The sequence below is a fragment of the Gavialis gangeticus genome, unplaced genomic scaffold (assembly GCF_001723915.1).
Source record: "Gavialis gangeticus isolate Ggan-Ray unplaced genomic scaffold, GavGan_comp1, whole genome shotgun sequence".
NCBI classification, from domain to species: domain Eukaryota; kingdom Metazoa; phylum Chordata; order Crocodylia; family Gavialidae; genus Gavialis; species Gavialis gangeticus.
This window is the reverse complement of record NW_017729027.1, coordinates 41,708,950-41,732,876: the sequence shown is the minus strand read 5'-3', so window position 1 is coordinate 41,732,876 and position 23,927 is coordinate 41,708,950. Positions and strand designations below refer to the sequence as shown.

General features: G+C 42.3%; 1 protein-coding gene across 1 annotated transcript in view; it reads right to left on the bottom strand.

The window, feature by feature from the left end:
* Positions 1–23,927, bottom strand: part of CSMD1 (CUB and Sushi multiple domains 1) — a 2,474,714-nt gene that overhangs the window by 938,384 nt on the left and 1,512,403 nt on the right. The window contains exon 10 of the mRNA XM_019520340.1: positions 152–223. Coding sequence (XP_019375885.1) covers positions 152–223 — 72 coding nt within the window. The remainder of the gene's footprint in view (positions 1–151; positions 224–23,927) is intronic.

Genomic DNA, 23,927 nt, shown 5'->3' with positions numbered 1-23,927 from the left:
TTTAATTTCACAACAGGCACCATTCTAACAACAAAAAAGTTTTAGCTTCACAGTCCCTTTAAAAATAAAATACAGGCTTAAGTGGTAACAAATGGAGATATTGGCAAGACTCCTTCAGAGGTCTCTGTATTCCATTTGCAAAGTGGGTGTTCATACTGAACTGGGTAATTAGGTGATGTGATAATTCCACTTGGTCCACGTAGGTTGGAACCACATGTTCTAGCTAGAAAACCAACATAACAAATAAATTAGATTTTGCAGTGCAAAGTAATTTTGGAGAAATTATTTTCAAAATTGCTTTATTATTAAGAACATTCTATTGTAAAATAATGAATATTAATATATACTCTATAATAAGCTGCTTCTGAAAAAAATAGCTAGAATCATGAAATTCCTTGACCATGACTTGAAGTAAAAAAGGTAAAAGTACTTATCTGTAAAAACACAACAAAAAAACATCTTTTAACAGCAAGTACCAGCAAATACATATCTTTATTCTTAGGTGAATTACTAGCATTACATTATATTTTTGGAGACTTTTGTTCAGAGAAGGCCACATAGCAACGGAAACTGCTGTCATTGCCCACTGCATAAAGAGATGGTGCTTCATGATTGTTCTACCAGCTTCTGGGCAAGAGAGAAGAAAAGTTGGAATGTGAATGTACTGCTCCATGTAACCTAAATTTCAATGGTCTCCCAGCCTCTCCACCCCCACCCCGCCAAAGATAGGGGAAAGTGAAAAAAAGACAGTAGCCTGAGACATGGGAGACTTGGATTTAATTTTGTGTTCCAACACAGACCTCCACTATTCTTCGGTAAACTTAAAAATGAATTGAGAATTTTTTCAAAATTTCCTAAATGACTTGGACATGAATAAGTCTAACTTTTGAGGGTGTCTTTGATCCATTTTTTCAGAGACTTCTAAAACAATTATGTACAGAATACTCAGTGAAATCAATGGAAGCTAGGTACCTAGGTTAAGTGGGATTTTTATACATACCCAGGAATTTACCCTCCCAGAGAAGAGCCATAGTCAGCATGCTACAGAAGCACTTTTCTCTTGCTTGTGCTTCTTCTGGCTTCATGACTCTTGCTATCCTCCTGCCTCTACCCCACCTCCATCTGCACAGCTCCTACTCCTGTTTCCACAGTCCTTGACTTTAAGAGGAAGAGTAGAGAGTGCCCTCACATTAATTTGAGTAATAGATTAATTTTTAGTGCACTTTCCTGGGAAGTGGAATGTAAGTTTAAATCCTTGTCAGGCTGAGTAGGGCCTAAAATCTGTGTGCTCTATTTCTTGGGTAACTTCTCCAAATATAAGTTATTGGTCAAAAGTAGATGATACATATGTATAGGTAGTTTATAAAAATATGAATATGAGCAAGCTAAGCCTCCTGGGTTTAAAACCAGAAGTGGTCAGATTTAACTGTACCACAATCGAACTGCTATGAACAGTAATATGAAATAGAAATAAAAAAAACCCACATGTAGCAGTTTGGTATATGCCCACTGTACAATGAACTGTGGTTTCTTAATTATTAAAAATAACAAATGTAGAATCATGAAGTTTTAACTACAAACATTTTGGTCCCAAAGTCTAGTAATCATAGTCATACAAACTAATCATGGCTCCATTGCCTTGAACAGCCAAAAAATAACATTCATTGTAGCCTTGTTTACATTGTAGCATATTTTCTTCAGAATTCTGACTACATTTTGGTTTTACCCCAAAGGGGATAAAGCTTGTTGTGTATAAGCATGAGAAAATTCATTAACTTAGCCAAAAATTGCTTAATTGTAATGTATATATACATATATTTATATATACATATGACAAGCATTTTTTGGATATGTTAATTGATTTTCTTATGCTTATACATAACAAGCTTTATACACAACAAACTTCAGCTAAGTTAATATATATATTTGGCCCCAAAGTTATCTCATGTCTCTTCCAGCCTCTCTACCTTTCCAAATCTATGCCCTTCTTGGCAGAGGTATATTTCTAAATGAAAATGTATATGCAAATTCTATATTTAAAATTCTAGATTTTTTTCATGTGCCTCAAGCTTTAGAAATTTGCACATTTAAAATCAAACTATCATGATAATTGGAAAAGTTGTGTGTTTCATTTAATTATAAAATAAAATAATGAAATAAACTCAGGGGCAGTTTGTATCTTTTAGTTACTGCTTATCGTTTAAGGAAGTGATAATTTGTATCTGCAGTTTAGGTCCTGCAGCAGGCACCCAGGGGAAAGCATGTCATGGCCTTTCTCACAAAAGTGCAGTTGTATGTCTTGCTTTAGAGCCAAACAGTTCCACTATCTGATAAGGGGGGGAAGAGTGGGCCAAGTGTCATGTCTTCCTGATCTTTCTGGGACATCATACAATCTAGCTGTATATGAATTCATAAAAAAAACAAAAGAGCACAGTCTGAAGTTGAAACTACACCTAGAGGCCTGCTTAAAACCCAAGCCAATGCAAAATGCCACTGCCTACATATTAAGCAGATTCATGTTGCAGGTGCATTATTCCAATGGTATTGAACCTACAGAAAGTATCACTATAATCTGAGACAGAAGTTCAATAGACCAGTTTAACCTAAATCAGTTAAGTCTGATACTGAATCCACCAAAGTCTATCTTAAACTGGGTTTGGCCATTTTGAAAGCAGTCTATGTGCACCAAACTTCTCTTCTGTTACAGGTTTAAACTGGTTACAAAAAACTTACACCACTGTATGTATAATTTCTGTCCTCAGCCTAGACTGGAACAGATAGTAGCCTAGATTCTTTACTATAAATAGGACTTAGCTGCAGACCAGGTGTTCTTCATGACAGTTCATCAACTTTGAAAAATCACTGCCTGCATTTGTCAGCCATAACCCACATTCATTCACTTCTCAGACTCAGGGCACAACTCCATCTTCTTCTCTCAGCCTTTAGAGGATGGTATGGGCTGAGGATTGCAAAAGCTTATGTTTATCTTAGTTTTGTCCGAGGCAGTGGACAACTATGTGGCAAAGTGTGATGAGCAGTCCTTTTTATTGCATTTTTGTTGTGTAGTTTAATTTATATGATGGGTGGCCAGAATATTGGTTCTGTGAAAGGTCAAGTAGTTTGCCTATCTTTGTCTATATAAATAAATAGATTTGGAAACCATCAGGAAGCTGGAGCCAGTTTTAAAGAAAGGTTGTTTGCATTCTACCTTTTTATCCTGTTTATTCACAAATACATGTCAGATGCATCTAGCTTCTTAACATCTTAATTTCAACTAAAATATCAGTAACCTCTGTACAATCAAAATAACCATAAAACAAACAAAAAAACTCTATAGCTTCACAGACACTGTCTGTCATATGATCCCTAAAGTGCTGCTCTGTATTTGAGGCACCCACACCACATCGATCTTTATTTTTGGAAGCACATCTAAATAGATTATATTCTCTTTTATACTGAATTATGTTACTTTTAAAGGACTCCACAAGATTCAGGTAGAAATGTTTTAGTGGAAGTAGAGAAAGCATGATGGGGATATTTACAGATCTACATAAGCATGGAAATTATACAGAGATCAAGTTAGATTTAAAATGTGTTTTAAAAACAAATGTTAAGAGAGTCAACGGAAATGTTGGATTTTGAGCACTTTGAACAAATATTTCACAGAGCAGAGTAATAAGGTACTTCCTTTGGAACATACGGACTACTTGATGAATTCAGAAATAAGCACAACCTGAATGATACTGGCAAACTGTAGTAAACCAAGAAAAGTCCAACAAAGAAATCAAAGGCAATATGAATATATTATACAAAAGTAAAAGGAATTACTGAGATTTTTATTTTGAGACAGAATTAAAGTGCAACCTATACTACCCACTAGTAACCCAGCAGTACCCTTATGAGTCACAATTCCTGTTCTTTTCTGCTGCACTGGCCAACAAGTTGGGCTTAGGAAATGAGTGGAACCAAGACTTTGTCAACTTTCCAACAGTCTCCAGCCAAAATTACTTCAGAAGCCAAAATGTGGGTATCCCACACATGGGTATAATTACATTTTTATTCCCTTTTTCTCTTCCACTCCCTCCCCTCCCATGGCTGCCCCCGCACACCCCAGCTCATTAATTTAAAGAAAAGCCCCAGTCCTCACTGGGTTCTACCAGGTGGGGGGAGATCCCTGCTGCCCCCCACTACCCCATGCTGCATGGGGGGCTCTGCATAAGCCCCCTCAAACCCCTCCTGTTCCCCCCCCTCAGCTGCCCTGCCTGCCGGGGCTCTGGTCCTTTAAGAAAAAAGGAAAGGGGAGAAAAGCCCCCGGGCTCCCCACTCCTGGTGCAGTCTCGGGGCTTTGGGGGCTCATGCAGAGCCCCCATGTGGCAGGGAGCAGCGGGGATTGCCCCCACCGGCAGAAGCGGTGAGTCTGGGGGTTTCTTCAGGTTTTTTTTTTCTTTAAGGGCCAAAGCTGTCCCCTGCGGGGCACCTGTGGCAGGGATTGGGGAGTGGGCGGGAGGGTTTGGGGGGCTCAGGCAGAGCCTCCCATGCAGCATGGGGCAGTGGGGGGGCAGCAGGGATCACCCCCACACCTGCCAGGACCTGCTTAGCCAGGGCTTTATTTTCTCCTGAAGTGCCAGGAGCTGGGGTGAGTGTGGCAGCAATTGCTGGGTTGGGAGAGGGGCGGGGGATGGGTTGAATCGCTGAATTGATTCACTGTCCCGTGAACTGGCTGAATCCAAATCTAAAGCGAATACTAGCCACTTCACACAAGCCTACTGGCCACTTCCTGCCAAGATGACACAGATCCATTCATTAGATCAGGGTCCTACCCCGCAACCATCTTCCTACCCACCTGACTGTCTTGCAGTTAAAACCACAGTCTTCCAACTTTGTCATGAGAACATTGTGGGATACCAGATTGAAAGCTTTTCGGAAGTCAAGGTATATAAGGTCAACCTTCTCTCTCTTATTCAGGTGGTGAGTCACCTGATCATAAAAGGAGATGAGGTTGGTAAGACAAGACCTGCCCATGAAGAAGCCATGCTGGGCTGTCTTTCAGAATCCTACCTTTTGCAAGCCTACCACACATAGACTTCTTAATGAATTTTTCCAGGATTTTCCCTGGGATAGAAGTTAGGCTAATTGGCCTATAGTTGCCCAGTTCTCCCCCCTTCCCTTCTTAAAGATGGGCACAACATTGGCCCTCATTCAAACTTCAGGCCTGCTATCCAATTTGTCTACATTGTGATGGACTGTGAACATAATGGTTTCATGGTCACGATCACCCAGGCTGCCCTCTATGTTTAAGTCAGTCACCAGGTCATCTCCTTTGGCCAGGACCAAGTCTAGAAGAGTTTTTACCTCTGGTTCCATTAGAAATGCAAAAAGCCCAATCAGATCATTCAGTAGATTTCAGTGAAGTGAATATACATATACACATACATGAACAACCCCCCCACATATATATATAGAGAGAGAGAGCAAGAGTTAGAGTGAGCAAGAACAAGAGTGGGTGTGTCTGTGTGTGCATGTGTGTGTGCATGCACATGTGTATACACACACATATGTGTGTGTGTATATATACATAAATGTATGCATATATACACAGAAAAGGTACAATAGGATGATTGTACCTAATAGGATCATTAGGAGATTTCACTGGAAATGACGGGTTGCCCTTAACATGAAATTTTATTTAGTTTAATTTTAAAAGTCTCAGCCAATGGGACTTTCACCATTCAACTTGGGAATCATTGTATAGCATAACAGATTTCACTGTGGGAAATTCTAATATAGTAAAAGGCTTAGTCTGTCTGTCTATCTGTCCATAATACTCCAGGCCAACTGTGCATGCACCGCCAAGGTGGGGAGAAATTGGGTGCCCTCCTGGGCTGTGTGGGCTGAAGCTTGTGCTGCTGCTGGAGATGTCTGGTGGCAGAGATCATGCCCCAACTGCACAAGCAGAGGGCCTTCCCCCCATGCCTCCCTACCTGAGAGTGAAGAAAAAAATCACAGTGGCGGCGCTCCCCACCACCCAGTCCTGACACCTCACAGAACGGCCTGCAGGAAGGGGGAAGCAACAGGCAGGGATGGAGCGGGGCCACAGTGGGAGCATGGGTTGGTTGGGGCATGCTGGAGGCAAGACGGCAGGTTGAGTCCAGACTGGCAGGGAGTTTGGGCTGGCCAGGGGGGAGGGGGCGGGGGCCGGTAAGGAGTCCCACAATGTGCTGTGCATCAAGACTGGCAGTGAAGTGGGGGTATAGCCACCCAAAATTCACCTTACCTGCCCCATAGACAGAACTGCCACCCAGAACTGCCACCCACACAGGCACAGTGTGATGCTCCTAGCCTGAGCTGGCCTGGCCCCATGTGTGGCTGCAGGGACATGGCCTGGCAGAAACTCCCTGCTGGTCAGTGCAACAGGGCCAGGAGTAGTGAGATGGAGCTGCAGGTGGCTGGTGGGATGAAGGGGGAGGAGGTGTGAGAGGGGGCTGCCTCAGAGTGAGGGAGAGTGGAGGAGGGGGGTGATTCTGTGAGGGGAAGGTATGTGGCTAGGTGTGTGTTTGTGTGTGCATCTCTGTGTGTGCACGTGTTTGCATGTGTGCAAGTGCATGTGTGTGCATCTGTGTGTGTCTGTGTGTGCAGCACATCTGTATGCATGTGCATCTGTTCATCTGTGTCTGCAGCTGTGACTACATCTGTGTGCACATCTGTGTGTTCACATCTGTATATGCACATCTGTGTGTGCATGCATGTATGTGTCTGTGTTCATGGCAGGTACAGTGTATTTGTCTCTGTGTGTCCACATGCAGGCAATGTGTAGAGTGTGCACCCACCTGCATGTGTGCGTGCATGTGTTTGTGCATGTGTGTGTGTGCATGCATCTATGTTCATGACAGTGAAAGTGTGTTTGTGTGTCCATGTGCAGAAAGTGAGTGAGTAGAGTGCATGCCTGTCTGTGTGTGCATGTGTCTGCATACATATGTCTGCGTGTGTGTATATGCATGTGTGTATGTGTCTATGTTCATGGCAGGAGGGAGAGTGTGTCTGTCTCTGTGTGTCCATGTGCAGAAAGTGAGTAACACGTGTGCCCATCTGCAGGTATGCATGTGTCTGTGTGTGAGTAGGTGTCTGTGCATGTGTCTGCACATGTGTGTCTGCATGTGCAGGTCTGCATGCATGTGCGCGTGTGTGTGTGTGTGTTCATGTATCTGTGAGTACATGTGTCTGTGTTCATGGCAGGGTGAGCATGTTTGTGCCTGTGTGTCCATGTGCAGAGAGTGAGTGAGAGTAGAGTGTGCACCCATCTGTGTGCACACCTGTGTGTGTGTATGTTTGGCCACAGTGTGGGTGGGGGATTAGATAGCAGGGAGAAGAGGCAGGTGTGTACCCCCTCATCCCAAGCCCAGCAGGGTCCACACAGCCTCCCCTGTTGGCACCAGGAGGGGAAGGGGCCTCCCCCTGACCTATCTGTAGCCCAGCTCCCATGGGGGCAGGAGGCCTCCAATTTTATGTTTGCCCAGGACACCAGTAGACATTAATCTACCTCTGGTGGGGGGTGGAGTGGGGCTGTACCCAGAGCTGTGGCGGTGGGGGCAGCACATGGCCAAACACAGGGTTCTGTCCCCACCTGCCCCCATGGGAAAGTTTCCTAGTATATTTCCTAGTATCTTTATTTCCTAGTAATTTCCTAGTATCTTTATAAATGCTTAGCCAAAATACCAGTTTTCACACTGTTTCCACTTCACTAGCTATATTACATGTTTCATAGACATTATGGCTGGAAGGGATTTCAGAAGATCATCGAGTCCAGCCCCCTGCCACAGGGGCAGGAAGTCAGCTAGGATTAAAGGATCCCAGCAAGATAAGCATCTAGACATCTCTTAAAAGAGTCCAGAATAGGTGCTTGCACCACCTATGGAGGGAGACTATTCCAGGCCTTGGGGGCTCAGACAGTAAAGAAGTTTTTTTCCTTATGTCTAGCCTGAAATGGTCTTGGAGGAGATTGTTACCATTGGAGCTTTTCATGCCTTGGGGTGCACTTGTGAACAGGCATTCCTCCTGATACTGATGCACACCCCTTATATACTTATAGGCTACCACCAGGTCACCCTTGAACCTGTGCTTTTCCAGGCTGGAGTCCCATGGCTTCCAGCTTCTCTTCATAACTGGAGTACAGCTTCACTTCAATTTGAAGTACTGAGCCCAGTACTGAGTGCTGCACTTTAAAAAGGATGTGACCAGCCTGGAAAGAGTTCAGAGGAGGGCCACTCATTTGGTGAGAGGGCAGCAGTACAGTCCCTATAAGGAGAGACTGAGGGACCTGAACCTACTCAGCCTTGGCAAGAGGATGCTGAGGGGGGACCTGGTTGCTGCCTACAAACTCATCAGGGGAGATCAACAGCAAATAGGTAGAGCCCTTTTCTCCCCAGCACCACCTGGGGTGATGAGGAGCAATGGTAATAAGCTGATGGAGACTAGGTTTAGGTTAGAGATCAGGAGGCAATATTTTACAGTTAGGGTGGCCAGAATCTGGAACCAACTTCCTACATAAGTGGTCCTCACCCCTACCTTGGGCAAATTCAAAAAGGTTAGATGATAACCTGTCTAGGTTCTTGTGAACCCAGCATTCATTCCTGCCTGTGGCAGGGGGGTCAGGCTAGATGATCTCATCAGGTCCCTCCTGACCCTAGCTTCTGTGCAACTATGAAACTATAAGGCCTGTTCTCTTGGCCTCTGATCATGCATGTGGCTCTCCTCTGAACTCTCTCAAGCTTCTCTACATCCTTCTTGAATTGTGGATGCAGTACTTCAACTGCAGCCTCACCAAGGCTGAGTACAGCAGAAGGATGACATCCTGAGATTTGCTTGAGAAGCATCCATGAATGCAAGCCAGAGTTCTGTTCACTTTACCAGCTGTGATATTGCATTGGTGACTCATGTTTATCTTGTGGTCAATCATGTCCCCCAAGCCCTTTGGGCTGTGGTGCTAGCGAACATTGCACTACTGAGCCTGTAAGTGTGATGTGGGGTTTCCCCCCCCCCCCCCGAGGTGGAGTACTTTGCATTTTCCCACATTGAATGTCATCAGATTTTTATCCCCCCACTTTCTAAGCCTATCAAGGTCAGCCTGGATCACCAGCCTATCTTCTTGTGTGGACACTGTACCACATACTTGGCCAGTCCACTTCTGACGCCAGTGTCCACATCATTAATAAATATGTTAAAGAGTATAGGTCCAAGTATAGGCCTTGGGGGATACCACTGGTCATGGAGCACCATGATGATTCACTACCACTCTCTGGATCTGATCTCAGAGCCAATTCCCCAGCCATCTGACTGTGATGTAGCCGAGGGTGCAGTTGGCCAATTTTTCCATGAGGCACCCACACCATGAGACACCAAATTAAAGGCTTTTTAAAAGTCCAGATATATATGTCAATCTCTTCTCCCTTGTCCAGGTGATAGGTCAGCTGGTCATAGAAGGAAATGAGATTGGTCAGGCAAGACATACCCATAATAAGCCCATGCTGGCTGTCCCTCAGGATGTTGTCATCAGCCAGCTTGTCAAGAATGGTTTCTCATAATTTTTTCCAAAATCTTTCCAGGGATTGAGGTCAAGCTGATTGGCCTGTAGTTCCCCGGATCTACTTTCCTCCCTTTCTTGAAGATACCACCACATTGGCCTTCTTCCAATCTTCAGATACTTCACCTGAGCACCACGAGTTCTCAAATACCCTTGCCAGTGGCTGGGCTATGATGCCTGCTGGCTCCTTAAGTACTCTAGGGTAGAATCTGTCAGAATCAGCTGACTTGAAGGTGTCTATCCTCTCAAGGTGTTCTTTTACCAGGTCTACACTGATGTTGGGTATAAATTCACCCTCATTCTGGCCGTCCTGCATCACGTTAGTCAGGGCGGTCCCTTTGGGCTGGTGAAAAACCAACACAAAATGTCCATTAAGCAGGTTGGCTTTTTCCTAGGTGTTGGTTATCAGTTGTCTCATATGGTTTAGCAGGGTTCCAGTGTTACCCTAGATTCTCTTCTGACTCCCCACATATCTGAAAAAGGACTTTTTATTGTCCTTGATACATGTAGCCAGTTGGAGTTTGGTTGCAGCCTTGGCTTTCCTGTTTCGCTCCCTACAGGTACCAGTGCAGAATATTCTTCCTTAGTGTTGATTCCTGTCTCTATACTTTATAAGCCTCTCTTTTTAGCTGTAGGAGGTCCACGAGTTCCCTGCTGAACCAAGCGGGTTGCTGTGACCTTCTGCTACCTTTCCTGTGAGATGGAATGAACATTGCTTGTGGTTTCAGAATTGCTTCCTTAAGGACCAACCGCTCATCTTGGACTCCCCTCCCTGTCAAGTCATGGCCCCTTAGGACCTCAACAACAAGCCTCCTGAGATTATCAAAGTCAGCTTTCCTAAAGTCAAGGACTTCTGCATTGCTGACTGACTTGCCAGCATTGTGATGGATAGTAAAAATGATCACATCATGGTCACTGTCTCCCAGCTTTCCTTTGAGTTTTAGGTTGCTGACTAGATCCTTCCCTTTGGCCAGTACCAGGTCCAGCAATGCTTTACCTCTTGTTGGTCCATAGACTTCTTGAGTCAGGTAGAGCTCATCCATGCATGTGAGGAAGCTTTGTGACTGTTCATATTTGGTCAAGTATTCTTCCCATGAGATGTCCAGGTAGTTGAAGTCTCCCATAACAGCCATGCGCCGAGAGCATGCAGCCTCAACCAGTTCCCTGGAGAAGTCCTGGTCAAGCTCTTGTTCCTGATTAGGAGGTCTATAGTAGTCTCCTACCGTTGTGTCCCATGTGCCATGTTCCCTACATGTTTTAATCTAGAGGGTCTCCAGTCATGCTTCATGGGTGACAATTGTCAGCTTGCATGAGCGTGTAGCTTTTCTTGACACAGAAATACACCCCCACCCATTTTTTCCACATGATCTCTCCTGTACAGGGTATAGCTGTATATACCTGTGGCCAAGTCATAGGTGGAGTCCCACCAGGTCTCTGTTACCCCTAGGAGATGGTAGTCATTCTTGTTTAGCAGGAGGACCAGTTGCTCCTGTTTGTTCCCCAAGCTCCTGGCATTCATGTACAGACATGGAAGTGCCCCTTTGGAAGCCTTAGGCTTCCTTACACTCCCAGGACGACACTATTCCAGGGCTGGGGTAGGAGTGGATTCTCTTGAGTGACCTAAAATGCTGGTTTTGCATTAGGTGCCTAGTGGGCTTACTTTGGTGGTTGTCCGCCCATCCCCCAGTAAAGAGGAGGCCATTTCTTCCCAGCAAATCACTGCCTCTAGAGTGGGTTGTGGTCATGGAAGCCAAAGCCTTCACAATGACACCAGTGCCACAGTCTTCGGTTGACTACCTCAGTCCATCTCTCCCTCCTCGGCCCATGACCTGTAACTGGAAGGATTGAAGAAAAGACCACATGTTGAACTTGGCTTACCCTATGTAGGGTTCTGCAGGGGAGGAAGAGGGAATAAGAATTTTATTATACCCTTGTGTAGGATAGCTTCATTTTGGCTTCTGAATAAAGTGTTGCAAGCATGCTTTTTCTACGCAGTCTCATGCACTTCCTCCCTGGTATGTATACATACACTCTTCTAATACTTCAGAGTACTAGGTTGTATAAAGTGATTAGAGTACTAGTATATGTATTTATATGGCACAATCTATGTTTCAGTACTCACCAAATTGTTATGCTTATATTTGCATAAATATTGCAACTAAAGAATCTCTTCACCTACTAATAATGGAGACGGGATGTAACTTCCTTAGAAAAAACTGGACTCACATCTATCTATCATCCTAATAGACTTCTGAAAGAGCAGCCCCCTAATAGCCAAATTGAAAGATGAAATAATAGCATCCATTAGATAGTAGGATATTTCCTTAATGCAAACAAACATGAAAACAAACTCATTCATTTAGTGTGAATAAATTATAAATTTCCCATTGCCTGTATAAAATGAAGTTACACAGTTTTACAGCTTGTAACAATTTAACCTATGAAGAACCTTAATAGATGTTTTCATTTCCCATAATGAAGTAAGCATAATTTGAAAGAACATCACTTGGGTAATTATGCCAGGTTATGACAACCATTCATACAACAGCAAAAAAAAAAAAAGTAGTATTGCTCCAGTACTCAAAAGTAATTAGCTAATGTAAGTGCTGGCCAACTTCACTAGAATCAACAGGCAAAAATGCAGGAACGTGGAACACAACCACAGCCAAGGATCAGTTTTCTTTTTTGCAATTTATCACATTTTAAAAGGAGGAATCAAATGTGATTGAAAGTATGTTAATTACTTAAGAGTTAGAGACCCTTCAGTAAAGATCAAAGCAATGAAAGCCTGCTCATATGCATTTTATAAGTATAAAATACTTCCATAAACTTTTTGAGAAAAAGCAGTCAGCCAGGATTAATCTTTAGTTTCAACACATTATAGGCCTTCTAAATATCTCTAGGGCAGTGAAATTGTCCTTTATTTGTCTCTGAAGTCCTATGTACATGCATGCATGAAGCTGTTTAAATAATAATAGTATTACTTGCAAAGTGCTATACACATTTATGCTAATGTATAAACATGTATTATTTATTTAGAGCTGAAAGTATGTAGGCCCTTTCCAGCTATAAAAAAGAAACTTTGTCCGTCTCAAAGGGCATAGGCTCTAAGAATTGTGCTTTTTTACAGAATTCGCCATAAGATGAATACTCAATGTCAGCTCTCAAAATAGGTTTTATTCGTGATTTAAGAGGAACATATGTAATTTTTCCTGTCCTTCTTTTCAGAAATGAAATCCAACTTACATTAGGATGTCATAACAAGGAATAATAAAGTCAAAGGGAGATTATAGGGTTAGAACACAGGGGTTCTGTTTGAATAGGAGTCATCTACTCCAGGGACATCCAACCTCTTGTCACTACTTCCCCAATTGACTGCATCACCACATCACCACCTACTACACTTGGTGCATTGCCCAACCTACACCAGGCAGCAGGAGGCAGAATCTGGAGGTTGAAGGAGGACCCCAGAGACCTCAGCCACCCATGATGATATGGATGATGCCAGCAGGCAATGGAGGGAGGCAACAATGACCCATGGGAGTAGTACCCAAGCCTATGGGGCAAAGTGTGTGGAACCAAGGATGCAAGTGTGGCAGAACCACATGAACCACCGGTTAAACATTCTTGGACTGCATGTGGCTCAGAGATGACCAACTGAACAGCCCAGATCCAGTCCAAGCCCCTGGTTAAAGCAGGATTATCCCTGTTTAACCACTCCAATCAAGGGTTTGCCTAACCTGCTCTTAAAAGTTTGCTAAGACAAGGATTCCACAGCATATGTCAATAATCTAGTTCTATGCTTAACTATCCCTATAGTTAGAAAATTATTCCTCGTCTCTAACCTTAATTTTCCTTGTTGCACTTTAAGCCCATTTTTTTGTCCTGTACACTGCAGACAAATAGAATAATCTAAGACAGTGATGTTCAACTTTTTTGCCATATGGACCGCTTTAGTGGCTTAAGGCTAGTTGGTAGACTGGATCAAAACCCCCTCTTCACTCCCCACACCAGGACTGGTCCATGGGGCCCAGCTCTTCCCCCATTTGCTGGGACTGGGGCCCAGTGACACTCTTGCCCAGTCCTGCTTGATGGTATTGGATGCCTGATCCAGAGCACTGGGCCTAAAGCTCCTCATTTGTCAAGAAATTTGGCAACAGGGGAGCAGTGCCACTTTTCCTCTGCCTTCACATATTCAGATATGTAGGAAGCTCTGCAGGTTGGATGGCATGGTGCCACAGGCTGGATCTGGCCCATGGGCATGGCATTGAGTACCCCAGGTCTAACATCATCTTCTTGATAGCCTTTCAGATGTCTGAAAACTGTTAAAATCCCCTCAGTGCTCTCTTCTCCAGAATAATGATTTCAGTTCTTCCAACCTTGCCCTGTAAGTCATGTTTTCCAGGTTTCTAATCTGTATTGTTGCTCTCTGTTTTGCCCATGTCTCTCTGAAAGAGCAGTGCCTGACACTTGATGCAATACTCCAGGGTGAGGCCTCACCAATGCTGAACAGAGTGGAAGAATCACTTCCATTGACCTACAAGTGATTGTCTTGTTAGTATTAACCAACTTGATTTTGGTCTTTTTAGCAAGAAATATACATTGACTCATCCCAAAGTCATATTTCTGCACTTTTGTGGCCTAAACAGTTGTTCCCCAGTCTGTATTTGTGCACATAATTTTTCTATGCAAAGTAAAAAAACCTGGCACTTGTTCTTGTTGAATTCAGTTTAACTAATTTTGAACCAATTTTTCCAGTTTATCAAGTTTATGCTAAATCCTAATCCTATCCTACAAAGTGTCTGCAACTCCACCCAACATGGTATCATATATGAATTTGTTCAGTGTCCACTCAATTCCATCCCCCAAATCATTAATGAAGATATTAAACAGTATCAAACCTCAGGCAGATTCTTCCTAAGGAACCCCACTTGATGCCTTCTCCCAATTACACTTAGAACTACTGATGACCAGGGATCCTGGGTTTCCCTGATAAAAAAAAAAAATCCCCAATTTTCATATTAAAGAGAAGACTACCCTACAAGCATGATGATCCAACCAGGTTATATAACTACCTGACATCCCTTCCATATGGACTACATTTCCATAGCTTACTAATGAAAAGTCACAGAGGATAAATGTCTAAAGCCTCACTAAGGTTGAAGTATATCATGTACACTTCTTTAAGTGGAAAGAAAAGAAATGGATAAGGATACAGAACTGAAACAGTGAGGTAAAAGGAGGATCTTGGGCAAAAATGGAAGGAGAAAAAAGGGGAAACAAAAAAAGAAGGAAAGGGAATGGATGAAAGCCAACAGAGCTTGTAACAGTTGGACAGAATCAGAAATAGGTCAGAGCAAGTGACTAATCAGTCCAATACAGAGAACAGAATGAATGTTTGTTATGGCACCATCTGGGTGTACGAATCCATTTAAATTGAAAACAATAATTTGTATTAGAGTAAATAATTAGGCCTATCTTTCTAATTTTTCATATTCTATCAGACTCTAGTTAATTACTGGAAATGTGCTCTTCTGTAAACAATTTTATGCAATCTTTATGTATATCCAAGTTGGCTTCAACAAACTATTTGAGGTTTGATAAGATTTCAAAGTTTTCATTTAACTTTTAAATTAAAATTTCCTCTCATTTTCCGGGGGGGGGGGGTTCTGTGAGAAGATTTAATAGCTGTAATAGTCATAAAACTACAAAACTACAAACAATCAGCTTGCTATTTAATCATTGTTAGTTTTAAACATATATGATACTTTCATAGTGGATTATTTCAATTAATTTGATCTCACCTCATTATGTTAATAACACTTTACTTAGAAAAATATTAGTAAATGTATCATGAAGGAAAGATGCCAGATTGATAGCCTTGAGAATAAACTTCTATTTATCCATAATACAAAAGTAATGCAAGCTTCTTCAAACTTCTATGTAGAAACCACCTCTTAGTGACAGAGGTTGGTTTTACCTCATTACCCATTCAGGTTTGTTTTTTGTTTTGTTTTGTTTTGTTTTGTTGTCTTCTGCGCTAAGTCTAACACTAAAATGCTGATTATAGGGGATATTTTAAGATGTAAACCACTGTTCACCAGAAAATGAACTGAGATAGCCTGCCCACCCTCCATTAATTTCAGAGGTACAATTAATCTCCAATAAATCTCCAATTTACAGTTGATAATCTGATTTCAGTTTTCTGCAATATGGTCTCATCCCTTGATATAGCTTAGAAGATGACCCACTCTCGAGGAGGTTTTAAAAAAAAGTAATTATATTATGATAATTTATGTTCTTTAAGATATATTGTCCATGTGTATTTACTTCAAGTAGCTATGTAACACCTATTCTGGATATCAGAACTGTGTTAGGTATTAGCAATCCTTATCTTGGCCCATTGCAAGGAAGATCAATCCTTCAATTCTTTCCCAGGTTGGGAGGGGAGGTTGAGTTGCATAATGACAGTAACTCTCAAAAGATATCAGAAGGGTAATTACTTCCAATTCTTTAAATAGCTTTTTATACATTTTCCACTAATGATAAATCTCAAGGGGTCTTAATATTTAGGAGGTGGATATTAGAGTTCCAGGGTGTGGATACATGTGTATTTGGAGTTGCATCAAAAGGGGAACATTTTGAAAGGTAGCAGATGTTATGTTCTAATTGTTACGAATGGATAAGACACAGAAAACTTGCTCCAACTTTAACATGGCTTCATCCAGAGTTAAAGTTGGAGTGGCTCTGGTACATGTGTATTGTTCTTAACTTGTATACATGTAACCACTAGAACGTAGCAGCTACTGCCCTTTTGAAACAGTTCCATACTTCATACTGTCAGTAATTTTTTACTGATATTGACTTTGTAAAGTAAGAGTCTGGTTTAGAAGCCTGAGTTACAGAATGATGTTTAGCCAATGTATGTTTTGAGGAGTGGGTAATAGTTCTAAAAATTTATGAAGCTGATATATTTATGAAAGATGTTCATGAAACTGCCTCAGACTGGAGATTAGCACTAATCTGAACAAAACTGAATGTAATTAGATTTGATATAACATCATGTAACACATTGTTGCTGTTTAATGTTATATGGGTGACTCATGCATCTTGAGTCTGTGGGGGGCACCTGCAGAAGCCAGAACCAGTAGCAGCAGAGATGGGGCTAGCAAGCGCACACAGAAGGCACTGCCAGCAGGGACGGCCCTGTTGGGGGGGGCACATCCCCCCCCATCACCTATGACAAGTTTGTTAATGGCTTGGATACTGAAATAAAGCAATCCCTGATCAAATTTGAAAATGGCAAGGATCTGGGAAAGATTGCAAGCACAGAGGACAGGGCATAAAGCAACAGTTTTAAATTTATAACAAAGTAACTTTGGATTAGATCTCAGAAATGTTCTTGACTGTTAGAACAATAAGGCAGTGAAACAGACCATCCAGGGAAGTTATGGAATCTCTTCCCTGGAAGTTTTTAAGAGACAAATGGATAACCATTTGTCAAGAATTATTAATGACTATCAATCCTGCGTTTGTAGAAGAGATTGGACCAGATGATCCTGAAAGTCCCATGTAACCCTGTGATTCAGCAATCCTTGATAATCTTTAAATGGAAATTGCTTCCAGTTAATTGTTTTGGCTTGGGATACAAGTGATGCTGAAGAGTGCCTGAAAGATCTGCTCCCATACAAATGAAAAGATAATATTTTAGCCATACGTAAGGTGACAAAGTTCTTCCAATGTTACTTTTCTGTGCTATTGGGAAAATAAACACTGGTAAATGCATTGTCTGATTAATGTAGAATTCTGACATGTTCAGAAAAGTAGTATGAAGCCTGAGAAACATGTTATGGAAAACTGAAAATAGCCTTGACATGACAATAGTATTTTTTTTCTTGCTTTGTGAAAAATTAGAAACCTGTTTCATAGAACAAACAGCTTTGAGTATAAAGAGTGATTTTTAGTTGATCATCCAGCTCAACACCTTGGAAATGTCTACATTTTTAAATGCTTAGTATGTTCCTATACACATGGTTGTAGTTGTGGCTTGTCAAGTGTCCTTTACAGCCTCAGAAACCAAGAGATAAAAAGTTTAGAAGATCTAAAAGGATTTTCATAGAACACTACACACCAAAGCAAAGCAGAATTTAGAGCATTTCTAGTTTTATAGGAGATATGGTGAAATGATAAAAGTGAATTTCAGAAGCAAAGCTAAAAGAACTCACAGAATAAAGTGCTCATTTGGAAATGTCCCAGATAGCATGCTACAAGATAGATTGATTTATGGTATTAATAATTAGGGTATTCAAAGACAATTGCTCACAGAGGAGAATTTAACTAGCTTGAAGCTGATAAAGCCAAGCAAGTGAAGCACTTACAAGGTTTGCACTTAGAATGCACAGACAATCAAATGCATTCAACAAACAAAATGCAAAACTGAAAGAGACTCAGGGCTCTACTAGTGTTTCTAATGTGGAGGAATTCAGTTTGGATCAATTTGCAAATTATAGATGTGGTGTGATAAATACTTTAAAATTGTATATTTAACTAGAAAATAAGAAAAAGTGGAGATAAAAATTACCTTAAACTCAGGGAATTCAATCCCAGAGAGATCATGGCAACATGTGGAAACCATTTTTTTTTTACATTGAGGGAAGAAGGCACTGGTAAATGGCAGAGAAACTGAATTCAATTTACATATCAAGGTAGGAAAACAAAAATCCAAAGGAGTTTTCAAACATGATTTCATGTCATCTCATGCAGACAAAACAGTGTTAAGGAAGGTTTTGAAGAGAATATAAAGGTTTTGAAGAGAGTATAGTATTTGCAACAGAGTGGGCACATCTACACATGATGCTACGTCACCATAGCAATGCACTATGGCAACATAGCATCCACAGGCAAAAACTGTGACACCACCAGTATGTCACCATAGAAATGTGCTTCCCCAATAAAGTGTGTTGCTACAGTGATGTAGCAGCTAAAAATAAATGCACCACCAGTGCAGCACAGTACAGGCTGTTACTGTGCCATTATTTAGTACTTCCAAAAGGAAGTATTAAATGACAGCACAGTAACAGTGGCACCATAGGGGCATGTGTAGATTTGCCCAGAATCAAGAATTTGGCATAGCAGAGGAACAAGAAACCAGGTGGCAAATTTGAGAATTGCAATGAAAAAAACAAAAGATTTCAACACACTTTATATCTCTATTTTGACAATCTGCATTTTCCATCACATTTAGTTGACATGCTGCATAAGTTACTCGGGAGCACTTTTATACATGCTTTGGAGGTGGAGGGGGGCAGTGCTTTAATTAGAGTGGCTCTGAGAGCCACTTTATACCACCTCAACTTCTCATGTATCAGTGTCCCCGCGCTTAACAATGGCAGCAGGGGGACTTGAACAAAAGCTCATTCAACACTACGCAAAACTTGGACTGATACACCAAATGTGGGAGGATGGTGGAGTGCCATAATTATCACACTCCAGCAGGCTCAATTAAGTGAGTCTCCTCTGATGTGTTGTAATTACAGAGCACCAGAACAGCCTCCAAACTCATGTACTGGCACTCCTGAGGAGTAAAAGCCCTGGTCAGGGTTTCTGGACTCATATCAGAATGGTTCCAAATACAGAAAAGAATTTGGCAAGGTTGTATTCTGTCCTGACACACTAACATCCTCGCAGAAATGATCAAGAATAAAGTACTGGTAGGATTTGAAGGGGTCAGAGAATTGGAGGCAAAATAAGTTGAGGTATGCAAATAATATTGTTTTGATTGCTACCTCTCTAAAAGAGCTGAAAGACTTAGTGAAAAAATGGCAGAAAATTTGGCTTCATGAGTAATATCCTAAGGACCAAAGTGTTGACCACAAGTGGATAAAGAATTAGAATTGAGGAAGTCTCAAGTCTGACACATTTGGGTAGAATCTTAATACAAGATAATAAATGAAGCAAGATATATACTAGTGTAAGTAGGTCATTTATCCTACTGGCTTCTGCAGAATTCACTCCCTTATGAGCTCCTCAGCCACTTCTCAGCAAAGAGTTTAGTAAACAAACAAAGCAAAAACTTCTGTCTTCTTCATGAAACAAGAAGAGACTTTCCTTGCTCTGGTCCCAGCATAGCAACCTGGCTTCTCCTTACAGCATGCTATTCCCAACTTGCTTCTATCTCCCTTTTGCTCTCTATTCATCTTCCAATGGGACACTCCCTCCTCAGCCCCATTTGTCCCAGAGCTGACATCTCTTAGCAGGATTAATTGTTCATCCTTAAAGAAACAGCCTACCCTGTTACAGGTAGGCAAAACTTGTGAAATAGTAAAGACTTTGAATTCAGTAGCAAAAAGGAAGATTACTGATAACTAAAAAAATGCAGGCAAGTTTATTAAAGGCACTAATATGACTGACAGAAACATAGATTTGTGAAAGTAGGACATATATGAAAAAGTTAGAAAGAAAATTATAAGCATTTGGGATAATTTGTCATAAAAGAATTTTGAATACACAGTAATATTGGAAGAAGGCAGGGTAGAGATGCACCTTACAGAGTAGCTAAATCAGAGATGCATATGTTTTCATAAACCCAAATTCACTGTAAAAGATGCTATGAAATTACATGCACAGAGCAATCTATCTAATAGAGAGAGTGATTTGAATACAAAAGGCAGAGAAGGAAGGAAAGCAAGAAAGATAGATAAATTCTATATTTGGAACCATTCTGATGCCTCTTTTGAGTATGAATATTGCAGCATTGGCTAGGTCACAGTGACCAGCTGCAGAACCCTTGGGATTTCTAGTTTTGGTGGATGGACCAAATTAAGAGACAGGGCATGCCAAAATTAAGGCACTGGTAAATGACCAAATTAAGATGTGTGCATGTGATGGTTTTGGGAAACAAAGGAACAGTCTGACAGAATGTGGACAGTATGATGACAACAAAGAAACCAATCAATAGTACCCAGAGATGAAGAGTCATCACAGCAGGAGAAAGGATACAAAAGGAAGGATTTCAGAGTGGCAAAGGGTCCTCAAGGCCACTGTGGACAGAGGGCACACCACCAGCTCGTCTCACCCAGCCCACTCAGAGGGGTGGGCCTCAGCCCTTGAACTCCAAGGCTACTGATGTTCAAGAAAGAGCCACAGGATGAATCTAGGGTACTGGCCAGGCATACCTTCCATCTGTGACAGCCTTAGGACTGGTAGATATAAAATTTGGGGGGAGGGCTTGGGGGAGAGGTGGCATATTTTGCTTGCTTTGCCTGCATTATTCTTATCTTATATCACTGTGTATCAATAACATTGGCCTATTAACAAATGGAAGAAGTCATGGTCAATCTGAGAGTTTGGGACCACCTGATATAAGGTATCTGAGTCATAAATCCCATGCCAACAGTGCCCCATGCTGTGAATTTGCAGAATGGAGGCAAACTTTGCTACCATTTCCTCATAGCAAAAAACAAAACAAAACAACTAAAAAAAAAACCCTGAAAAAAAAGTGGCCAAAGAGATGCTTTGGCTACTGGCCAGAGCATCTCTAATATTCCATTTGTACACCAGATGCTTCAGCATACTGGGAGCCAGAAGGAGCACGGAAAGGGCAGTTGTCTGAAATGGGACAATTTGTCCCTCACCAAAGTGCATGTGCAGAGGCACAAATTTATTCTTCTACTATGCATGCCCCTGCATATCTGGATGCTTTCAAAGGGGTCACAAAAGCTAATCCAGATAATGGGATACAAAACTGTAAGCCCCAGTTTAGGTCATACTTAACAAACCCAGTCTGTGGATGATTTCTGGTTCTGCAATTTCATTTTCAAGATTCTTTTTTACATTTTTTTTTTAAACCACTTACACTAAGATCAGTGATAGCCTGTCCAGAGAGGTTAAAGGCTTTGCCACAGGCTTGGAACTCAGTGTTATCTCATTCTTACACATAAGCATCGCCCTGTCTGTTTACTATAGACAGCACAGGGGCACTTTAAGCAGGTCATAGCATATATGACATTGGTAGGATGCAGGGTTTTTGTACTCATATCACTCTCTCTATTTGATAAACTTCTCTGAACATGTCCTTTCACAGAATCTGATAAAGTAAGGAACTGCTTATGAAATCATCTGTTTTAGTTAGTGTATAGTGTAAATCTACTCTGCTTTCAGCCTGACTTTGGACTAACACAGATATCTCTCTGCAGCAAGATTGGAAGCAAGCCTGAACTGATGCAAATGGAGAGGGAAAGTGAAAGGAAGAGAACAGAAAAAAAGGGAAGGGAAGGGATAGCTTAGAAAAAATATAATAGATTGTTGGATGCCAGGGAAAATTTAGTACAAAGACATAGACGATTGGGCTAGATAATGTATAAATACAATAGCAAAGCTAACAGAACCAATCAGAAAAAATTTATTTACCACATTGTTAATCCTTTTGATGAGGATGGTACCTGACTGACTGCGGAAGATTGACCGAGGAAAAGGTACATACTATGCACTGTTTAACATGGAAGAAATTGTGATCTTACCAAGTAAGAGTAGAGTTAAAAAAAGAATTAGTACCAATGGAAGTCAATACTGGCGCTTCTCCTACTTTGATCAATGAATCTGTTTAATCAACAGAGCAAATCAGGACTGACATCATTAGTGAATGAAAGAGTAACTCTCTACACCTACACTAAAGAAGTAGCCCAGGTAATAGGTTTTGTCCAAGTAAAGAAAAAAGGCCAAAAGAAAAACAAATGCAACACTGCTTCAGGTTAATCTTTAACTCAGGTATTAGTCACAAAAGCTAAAATTAAACTGGACGAGAATTTTCAAATTAAGCCCTACCAAACAACAGCACTCCAGGGAACCCTGGATGACCATCTATCATTTTAAAAAAGTGTTTGAGAATTTGGAGGGAATAATAGCCTAGATTTATATGCAGGCCAGAGTACAGCTATACTGCCTGTAACCAAAACCAGTTCCTTTTACCCTCAGAGAAGGACTGAAACCAAGATAAACAGTTTCCTCCTTTCCCCATTTGTGATGTGGATTAAATAAAGCAGCAATTTCCTTTGTGTAATATGAGGAGGGTTTATTTTACAGAACTGAATATCCCTCTTCAGTAATATAGTTATGACTCTAGACACCCCAACGAGGCCATGAGAGAAGGCCATATGGAACCTAAAGTGAAAGCAAAGGAGGTGGGTAGTGAGGGATGTTAGACACTCTGGGCACATCCACACAAGCATGCATGTGCTTCTCGTAGTATCTCAAAACCCTTTGAGACTCTGCAAGAGGCATGTGTGGGAACAAAAAAACCTTCCCGGTGCTGTAAATTGGCAGTGCAGGGGCAGAATTAGACCCCTGGAAATCCAGGGGTCAAAAAATACCCTGAGCAAAAAAAGTGGGGTGGGCACAGTCCAGGACCATGCCCTGAGGCAACTGGAGGCTTGGGTCCAACATAGAGATGCTCTGGTAGCCAGCCAGAGCATCTCTATGGCTGGCCCTTGCCCTGGTGCTGAAGCACACTGCCTACCTATGCAGAGCAGGTAGTGTGTCAGCTGCAAGGAGCTGCACGTGGGCTCTGTGCTGATAAGTAGGAGGGGGGGGCTGGAACAGGGAGGAAATAGACCATGGGAAAGATCCCCACTGTCCCCATCCCCCGCCTGCTCTCTCTGAACCCCTGGATCACTGGCCCACCCAGCCCCATTCCCCACCAGCTCCTGCAGCTCCCCTGATCCCTGCCCAGCCCAGCCCAGCCCCAGCATTCTAGCAATTAAAAAAAAAACAAAAAAAACAAAAAACCCACACTCACTAGCAGTAGCAGCTTCTATCGGGGTCACTGGGGCCTCCTGGCAGAGCCCCCTCCTCCCTCCACACAGTATGGGATAGCAGGGGGCAGCAGGGCCGGCCTCAGCCACCTTGCACCCACAGCACCACTGTCCCACAGCAGGGTGTATCCATGGTTAGCAGGGCACTGTGCAGCTCTGCACACTGTTGGGTGCCTGGGGCCACTCAGGCTGAGTGGTTCCAGGCCCTGAGTGACAGCTGCAGTTGCCCTAGCTTCCCAATAATCCATGGAGCCATGTGGAACCCAGCTGACCCAGGCTGTACCTGCACAATGGGGCTGTGGCAGTGCAAGTGCCAAGCAGCCAGGGCTGATTCCCACCCCCCACTGCCCTGTGCTGTGCGGTTGGCTCTGCCAGGAGGCCCAGTGACCCCTGCAGCTACTGCTACTGCCAGTGAGTGAAGGGCTTTTTTTTTTTTTTAAGTGCTGGGAGGTTGGGGCCAGACATGGCAGTCATTGGGGGATCTAGGGGTGCAACTGGGGGCTGGGTGGGGCTGCTATTGGCAGGGCTGGGGGTGCAAGTGG